The 9,423-nt window shown below is 39.8% G+C and overlaps 1 protein-coding gene across 2 annotated transcripts in view; it reads right to left on the reverse strand.

Moving 5' to 3' along the window:
* LOC130909352 (NALCN channel auxiliary factor 1-like) overlaps positions 1-5,453 on the reverse strand; it is a 54,907-nt gene extending 49,454 nt beyond the window's left edge. For both annotated transcript variants that reach the window (XR_009061739.1, XM_057825703.1), the window contains exon 1: positions 4,278-5,453. Coding sequence is in view for 1 of the 2 variants with exons in the window: in XM_057825703.1 (XP_057681686.1) it covers positions 4,278-4,967 (690 nt within the window). In the remaining variant the exon portion in view is untranslated. The remainder of the gene's footprint in view (positions 1-4,277) is intronic.
* Positions 5,454-9,423: the final 3,970 nt, after the last annotated feature.

Consider the following 9,423-nt stretch of genomic DNA (forward strand, 5'->3'; position numbering starts at 1 on the left):
TGGCAAAAAGTGTACATGCAGGTTATGCTGTTTAGCATCCCTACCAATGTTGAGACCAAACCTACGCTGTTGGTTTTAACTATCTACAACCAAAACAAAAATGGAAAAAGTAACTATTTGTTATCAAAACCTACAAATTTATCGCAGTACTTTTTAGACGTTAGTTTTTTTCTGTCCACATTTACATTCAATATTTAAGTAACATTTTGTTTGGAAAGATTTGAAGATATTTTCGCTTTCCTATATTTAGAAACAGATGTATCGCACAAACAGTGCAGTGTCTTACAATAATGAGGAATTGCTACTATGTTATTGTATTTTTAAAGAGTACTACAACACCTGGGGAAATGCTAATATTCCATCATTTATCTATAAAGGCATGCCTTTTGGATTCATATCATGCCACTTCGTGTAATTACATACATCGCAACACCAAGAAAATGATAGAAATTTGGATTGATTGTCAAGCTAAAACGACTGCCGCCCGAGATCCCCGAAACTAGCATATTGTGTGTGTGACGTCACAACTAGGAAACACCCGGCTCAGTGCTTTGGTCCTGACAAAGTACTGATTGGCGGCGATGATGGCGGACAATTGTGTTTCTAGTTGCAGCGACGAATCCGATGTAACGAATGTTCTTCTAATAGTGACGAGGAGAATTATGAACCTTTCTTAGGTGACATATGTATATAGAGTGAAAATTTCACTGGCACTGGCTCAAGTCCAATATATGGTTACATAGAAGAAAATAATAATTGTGTTATAGGATATAATATATTCACATGCATGAGCATACATATACACATATACATACATACATACATACATATATATATATACATATAAAAAAAAACATCTAGATCTACATATAATACCTCTTTTCCTTTTATCTATATCCCATACATATTGAATCATCATATTTGTACTTCAGCAACTACTATGTTTATTATTTTGGTGGGGAATGTCCAGAATATAATTTATATTAATTTATATACAGGGATACATTAAGAACCCGAGAATCACAGGTCAGGACCCACTATACAATACATACAGAGAAACAGTGTTTTGGGTTATCAATTTGAGCCCAAACGAAAGCCAATGCAGCCTATTGAAACGATCATTGAGGCGAGCAATCACACTGATGAAGCACTGGCAACAGATCGTGTGGGAAACACCGAATGGTTTGTTTTGCATTTCTTTTTGTGAAGCTGATACACCGTGACCGCAAAATAAAGTAATGTATAGAATAATTATCATTTATTGTGCTATCATAGGTTTTCGCTCTGCCAACAGACACAAATATGAATGGGATTAAAGGATTTGTTGTATATATTTTACGAGCGATAATTTATACATGTGTCCAGTCCTATATCCAATGCGTGATATGTTTTTTATTATAAAAGAGTACTCACTCTGGCCATTTCGAGCTTGGCTGCTCCCCTCCTTTGATTTGCCTGGGGTGGTGGCAGACAGTGCCAGTCATCGTCCTTTCTTGATATCTCGGGACATTTAGGTGGCTGCGCGTGTATGGTGGGCACTTCATCTGCTTTCATCAGCAATTTCTTAGCAAAACCTGATTTAATTTGTCCACAGTTCGAATAGCTTTCAGTTTAAAATGCGCACCACACAAAACAGTGCCGGTGGCTGGGTCTGCAAAATTAGCCCTCTTTGCATGGACGAACTTTACTCATTGTCTGCGTAGTCCAGCTCTTTTTCTCGCGTTCGGGAACTCATGGGTACTACATTGCGACAAATGGCCATTTGTACACCACATAGCACGACAGGTTTAAACCATTTTAGCGATTTTTTGATAAAACACGAACGCAACTCGCTCATCGATAAACAACGATGGCACCTGCCTCGACCTTTTGTTTCCTGGCTGTGACGTCACAGCCCCATTCAGCTGTTTCCGGGCTACATTCGGAAATGTTCGTAATTTTCTATCTATTATCGATAATTGCTCATGAATGTGATTTATTTTTTTGTCAACTTTATCAATATTTGTTATCTTGCCACATAACGGTTCTATTGATATGTCACAGCCCCTTAGTATTATAATTCTCTTTAATGTTGGTCATCATAGTTGTAGTTAAAGAGCTAAGGATTTTTTAAGGTGGAAAACACTCTCAGAACGTCCGTACTACTAGTCTTCAGGTGGTGTTCCATGTGGGCATAGACACGATAACCCCATGCCCCGTCACATGAAGAATGGAATACAAAAGTAAATTTCATTGGTTGCTTTTCATTAATGTTCAGTTCTTCGGGGAAGTAAACACATTGTCAGATTAGTGCACTGTATAATATATTAGTGTAAACTTGGCCTGCACAACATATCGTGTGAACGTCACTATTGTGGTGTGCGCATGCGCAGTAGTCCCATCGCAGGATGTGCAATTGTCCTTTTTTTGTGTGTGTGTGGGGGGGGGGGGGGGGGGGTTGCAGCACGTGTGCAGAGACATGGCCTCCTGGACCCCTTTTTTCTACAGCAATCTTAATTATTCACAGATAAACCCCTTAGCCTGTATTAAACGGTATTATATGAATCATATATTGCGGTTTTGCACTTTGTTTTTTAACTAAATAAATAACTACAATTAGAGTAAATTTAAGTACTTTAAATCTATAATGCAACCCAAAAATATTACAGAATTACTTAAAGAATATACATTAAAGAATAAACAATCTAATAAAATACTGAATGCAATACACTCATACAATAACATGGTGAGTCAACCAGTCTTCCCAAACAGAGCTATTCAAGTCATCGGGTGAAAATTCTTCAAGTTTCAATATTGCTATATTTTGGAAACCACCAGAAAGTCGCAATGTCAGTTTTTTCAATATCGTTCAGCTCTAGTGTAAACCATTACTCTCGCTCAATACAAATGTTTAAATGTTTTTTTTTCCAAGGGTGCTTAAAGCCCTTAAAAAGTAAAACCCAATACTGTAAAAACTTGCGTAGGGTGTATTTGTTTTCCTTATTGTGTGCGCAGTCTGGAATATAGAATTACGTTACCTGTTGCTCAACGTGTCATAGTAATTCTGTGACTATCAATGCCATTCGTTAGCACATCGACGAAGGAAAAATTCTTTACACATACACAGCGTGTAAATCTTTTTGCATTATGTTTACTTTGACATAATGGGTGTTAAATACAGTATGTTCAATTAATTAAAGTTTGTTACTAATAATTCTGTTTCCCCCCTCTTGTTACAGCAAATATTTCACCACGTGATTCGCACTACTCTCCAGATGGAGCAACTTTTTCTATCTTTCCACATATTAAACGCACATGATTGCTGCAGCCAAAAAAAGAGGCATGTCAGGATAAAAATGCTCCTTAATATTGTGGTACGGAAAATTTGTGACAGAAGGGGATGGAATAGTCTGTGAGGAAAAAAAAGCACATGCACCCATCAGTAAATTGAGATGAATAAAGCCAAGTATTTGAATCTGATGGTAACAAAGGTGTCAAGCCTAATGTTAAGAAGTCAGTCAGGTGCAGGGGAAAGAATGGAAAGGAGAACGAGTTTGTTATCTTTGTGTCGTAGTTACAGACATCACAAATTGGGGGAAATGAGGACAGGGAAAACCAAAAATCTAATCTTCTGTGGGAAAAAATCTGAGATTGTATTTGTAGGCCATATCGGCCAGCCCTACCTTGTCAGTAAACTTCAACAGGGGCAGGCAATAAAAAGCTTGAAGCCTCTTTTTACGAATTGTACACTAGTTGCCAAAGTGCTTCTTCTTGTGATAGTGAAGTGAGTTATTTGCAAACACACCGACTCGTGTCTTGAAAAACTATTAAATTGGTAACTCCGATCTCAAAACACTTCTGTACGGCCTGCAATAAGCTAGCAATCAGTCCAGGGCAGACCCAATGTCAGCTGGGATAGATTCTAGATGACAAGTGACCCCCAGATAACAAGCTATATTGAAAACAGATGATTTTTTTTTTCAACTGCAAAAAAATGGGGAAAAAATGAGAGAAGGGATGAGAAAGGTATTGGTGTCTTGTAGTAGGGCCTCAATGTGTACTTTAGAATGGGGCCCAGGTAGCTACATGAATGAACATGAGGCTGGTCCATCTCCTTGAATCTGTCACCCGTTTCCATGACGACAGGAGGAGGAGGACCACAAAGCTGGCGTCTATCCGGGTCCAAAGCAACAGATGGCCACCGCATCACCCTCGCCCATCAGCCAGAATGCACAAAGCCACCCAGCTCCTTCAGCATCCCCAGAACAACCCATACCACCCGAGATCCCGCCGCCTACCTTGCACTGCTCCATGCACGTCCGTACCGAATAGGCGGCCGGCTCGTATTTCTGCGTGAGGAGATCAAAGTCGTCGTACTTCTCCTGCGCATGCTGGTCGTAGCGTTGGTACGCCTGCACGCACATGCTGCATCGGGTCGGGTCGCCGTCACCGAGGACATCCAGGCTGCAGTTCAAATTATCGGGACTAGTCGAGCCGCCGAACAAATCCAGCAGAGAGTAGGAGTTACAAAAGGAGAGGTACAAATCGCTCATATTTACAGCCGACGAGCCCCCGTAACCGGAGAGGCCCCTGCACAAATGGTCGGCGTCGGCGAAAGTCAAGCAGGTGTTGGACAAACTGTCCGCGTGGCAAGTTTCCAGCCGCCACAAATGTTTGCTCGAGTTTCCTACAAAAATAGCGATGGGGTTTTCTCTGAGACTGCTCTGTGCTGAATGGGTTTGAGGGTAGAGGAGGCGGGACGATCCGAACTTGTCTCGGGTCCTGGCCAGTTTGGCCTCGGCGCAGAACCACAGGTGATCAGAGAGGAGGATGGTGAGAAACAAGAGGGATGCCAAGGACAGTCGCCATCTCTGCGCCCTCTCGGAGTCGGTGAATGGCTTTTGGTTCTCGCTGGGGGGTTCTAGCCAGATTTGGAAGCCGCCGTCGTCGTCATCTTGCTGCCAACCCGGCCCAGCACCCCTGGTCATATTTTGGGAACCGGCCGACTCCACCGTGGCGGCTCCTCTGCCGCAACAGTCATTGACGTGGGGTCCGCTTCGCGTTCCTCCCCCTTCAGGTGTCGGCTGGTGGCTCGTCCCGGCTTGCCTTGGCCTTCGCGGCTAATTCCCATTCAAATGAGCGTGGGCCGGCTGGTACATTAGACGCTTTCTAGCCTGGGCTGCATTCTCCATGGCTGACCGGTGCAAGCCGCCGCCGCTGTCCTGGCCCGCGCCGAGACGAGCCGCGCGCCGCTCCGCTCCTCCTCTTGCGTGGCCTCCCCGCGAACGCGTCTTATTTTATCCGCACGCTCACCGACACCTCGGTCGCGCTACGGTACGGCGGCTGTCATCTCCCAACATGGTCTTGGCTCGGGTCGGTGGATGGGCCCGCAGCCTGTGACGGACCTCTTTGCTTTTTCAAGCCCTCATCCTCTTCATCCCGCTGCCTTCGTCAAGTCGCCGCCATATTGGCTCAAGAACTGTGCGTGTTTGCGGGAAGCTGTCAAGCTAGCCGTAACAAGGTCATCGTTTCCGTTCACTTTTCAACAAAATAAAAGCACCAAGGGGCTACACATTAAATTAATTCCGATTAATTTTTCACTAAATTATTTGTGAAACAAATTACTGTTAAGAGTTATTATTTAATTCATCATTTCACAAAGAGCGAAAGAAATATTGCCAAATACAAACGCAAAACAACAAATCAAATATTTTTCTACACTGCACAGAAATATGTTTAGTAGGTTCACTTACTATTCTTAAATCCTCGAACATAAATAATGGCTTAAAAGTGAAAAAAATGCTATATAACAAATATAGAGGCACGTAAGAAATTCAATCACCCTCCACAGAACACAGAAGTGCAGCGTACTAGAATTGTCAATGGTTACTTATCGATTTATATTGAAAATCCACTCTCCTTCGCATCCGGCCGCGAGGCTCCACACTCATGTTCATTTTATCAAATCTCCTCTGCTCTGACGTGATGCCGCGCGCTGCAGTCACCGCATCCCTCTCCTCCTATGGAGGCAGATTTGTGTCTTCTTCAATTAAAAAAAAAGTTGCTTCAATCAAAATTAATATTTTCAATCAAAAAAAAAAAGTCACTTCAATAAAAAATGTTCAGTCAAATAAAAAAGTAATGCAAAAAGAAATTTGAGACACAAAAAAATGCATTTTGAACACTACAGTATTTTTCTTTGATTAGTTTTTTTTTTTTTTTTTAATTGAAACAACTTCTTGTTTGAAATACTGTAATTTTGTGTTCGGACCACATTTTGGGTAGGACATTTGTGTCATTATAATTCAATCAAAATAAATTGCTTCAAACAAAAACAAATATTTTCAAAAGAAAAATTACTTCAATCAAAAAAAAAAACTTTTGGGGTTTTGGAATGCAAAATTATATATATCTATACAGTACTGTGCAAAAGTTTTAGGCAGGACACCTGCCTAAAACTTTTGCACAGTACTGTATATTTTTATTATATTATGTATATACAGGATATACTGTATGTATATATTTTCCCCAAGTGGAAACTTCCATGATCCTAAAAAATTTAATAATTTAAAAAAAAAAAAAATATATATATATATATATATATATATATATATATATATATATATATATATATATATATATATACATATATATATTTATATATATCTCTTTGAGACTAAGGTCTCTCTTTTCCTTCTCTGACCTTACATGAGTACATTGTAAGAGTAGACACGAGACTTCTGCATGAAATAAAGCCTGAAGTTGTTCAAGTAGAGCAAACATGGCCTTCTCCATTTCCACACTGCCTGCCCACTGGTGGACTAGTCGGAGAGTCTTCAAGGAACCCATTTGGTCTCAAAAATTGAATATACTACACAACAAAGGAAAAGTTTCATAAATAGAATGATAGAAACAAAACTGATAAAACACTACATGATTGAAATAAGAAACCATCTATAACTCAAACACAAAAGTAAGCAGGTGTGTTACTGTTAGTTTTCTAAAATTCTCAATAAACAAGGCATGCCTGATGTCAAGGGGAGGAAAGTTTCATTCTGTCAGTGCTTCGCAGAAATATGCTCGTTCACCTAATCCAGGGGTCTCCAAACCGATGTCGAACCAGGACTTCATAAAGGTTTGGATCACTGTTTCAAAGGGCTGCTTTCTAAGAAGACATCACGTTTGCCTGAGGGAGGAAAACGGCACTGTACTTCACACAAGGAGGCTATATCCTTATTAAGTCGCTAGTTGATCACGGAGCATGATAGCAACCAACAACCGTTAACACACCATCTGACAAGATGAATGATTTGTCTATTTGTTACCTTTTGCTCCCTTTGGTACCCCTGCTCATGCGCAGTGCTTTAGTAGCATCTGTCCAAATCCTAACCTCATCTTGTTTCTTATGTAATTAAGATTTCCTATCTTTAAGCTACTTCTTCCAAGTGAATTTTAAAAAAACAAAACTTGGGCTCAAGGCACAATGGTTGTACCACACACACGCACACACACACACACACACACACACACACACACACACACACACACACACACACACACACACACACACACACACACACATACCAATGCCCTGCAGGAGTAAATACTAGTTCAGTACCTCTAATTAAAGCCTGACAGTCATATTGAGTTCTGCAATACCTGGAAATAGTCCAGTGTGGGAGAATCATTTCTGTGTTGAGCATACTGTAAGCGGTACTAAAGTTTGACTTCTTCTCCTAATGTTGACATTTCTGTTACAATCGGTTGCCCTCCCAGTACAAAAAGATTGCATGTCTATCATTGTCACTAACACCGACAGCCAAAGAGTTAAGAATCAGTCAACAACCTCTAAATGCTGTCGTACTGTAATTCTATTGAGGCTGTTTGATTAATCGATTTTGAACTGAAACTGAATTTTCTGGTTAAAGCGATGTTAAAAACATTCAAATCGGTACTTTTGATTTTCAAAACCACACCATTTTGGTTTATCTAAGTTGCCATAATTTCCTCTGCATTTCTGCTTCCTCCCATTAGAGCGTGCCGTCTTAAACAATCAGAACAACTTTCGCCTAGCCAACTTTGGACACAAATTGCATAACGCCATGAGTATGTGTATTATCTCATAATTAAAGTACATTGTATATGGAAAAGTTGCAGTGGATTGTCAAATAAGACATGCATCCTCGAAACGGTCAACACTTCCTCATTTATTTGATCTGCACACTTTCATGTACAACACAACGACAGGCAGTAATATAGCACCAGGTCTGGCTGAGTGTATATTGCATTATACCACAAGTATCAATTCAAAGTACAGTTTATGCGTGTCTGTCCGTCTCGCTGTATGTGTGTGTGTGTCCCCATCTCGTTTTGCTATCAAGATTGCTGCTACTAGATTACAGTAACTAAAAGCATGCCATTTTGTTTTTTGTTTTGATACAATAACATATTTGGGCAAAATACATAGGTCTACATTTTAGGATTGGAATCTATATGCACATTGTTCATTGGCTCATTAACGTGCTTGACCTGACGTCTTTTGTACAGATGAGGTCCTCATAAAACTAAGGGATCATTCTGTTTGTTCGCTTCACTGGGGTGCATATTTTTGTTTGTTTAGACATGGTGATTGCCACCTTGCATGTTGTTATTATTGAGAGACAGTTTTGCACTAATCATTAATTTATGTAAGACCAGAGAGAAATTAGACAGCACATCACCCTGACCCTGGCTACTGACCTATTTCACCTGACTGACTTAATTGACTGGCTAGCTAGCTGGGTAGCAGACTGACTTGCTGACAAACCATTTAGTTTACAGACTACCTTTTCTCATGTTTGATTTTATTTCAAATGGTATATGCACTCTCTTCTTTCATTATCATGTTAATTAAGAACAGAGCTGGAGTCTGTTGTATAAATAAAATGCTCTTAATCCAAAGGGGTTGTTCTGTGTGTATTAACTTTACTGACACTTTCAGTTCTAATAAAGAAAAAATAAGTTTAAATAGAAGACATTCCCAATACTTTGTCGTTATTTTTTTGCCAAGAAATCGTAATCGATATCAGAAAATCGGGTTTGAGAGAAAATAATCGGGATTTTTTTGTTAAGCAAAATTAAACACCCTTAACTTCTACTTAATAACTTACAATCAACTTTGGGTCACTATTTGCTGTGTAGACATTAAGCCACAGTATTTCCGTTAAAAAAAGAAATTCCAAGTATGTAGCAGTCACTTCAGCTATTTCATATTTCCTTTAAAAACTGTTGAAAACTCAGATTTTTGTTTATATTAATCTTTTAGGCCAATCTTAAAATTATATGCAGCCACTGTCTCCCAAAGTGAACATCCTTCAATTGTTTCAATTTGAGAACTTGGAAGTACATCAACATGTAAAACATCCCAGTTTTTTCATGACAACTTCGACAAAAGCTCGGTAGAAA

The sequence above is a fragment of the Corythoichthys intestinalis genome, chromosome 2 (assembly GCF_030265065.1).
Source record: "Corythoichthys intestinalis isolate RoL2023-P3 chromosome 2, ASM3026506v1, whole genome shotgun sequence".
Classification (NCBI taxonomy): Eukaryota; Metazoa; Chordata; class Actinopteri; order Syngnathiformes; family Syngnathidae; genus Corythoichthys; species Corythoichthys intestinalis.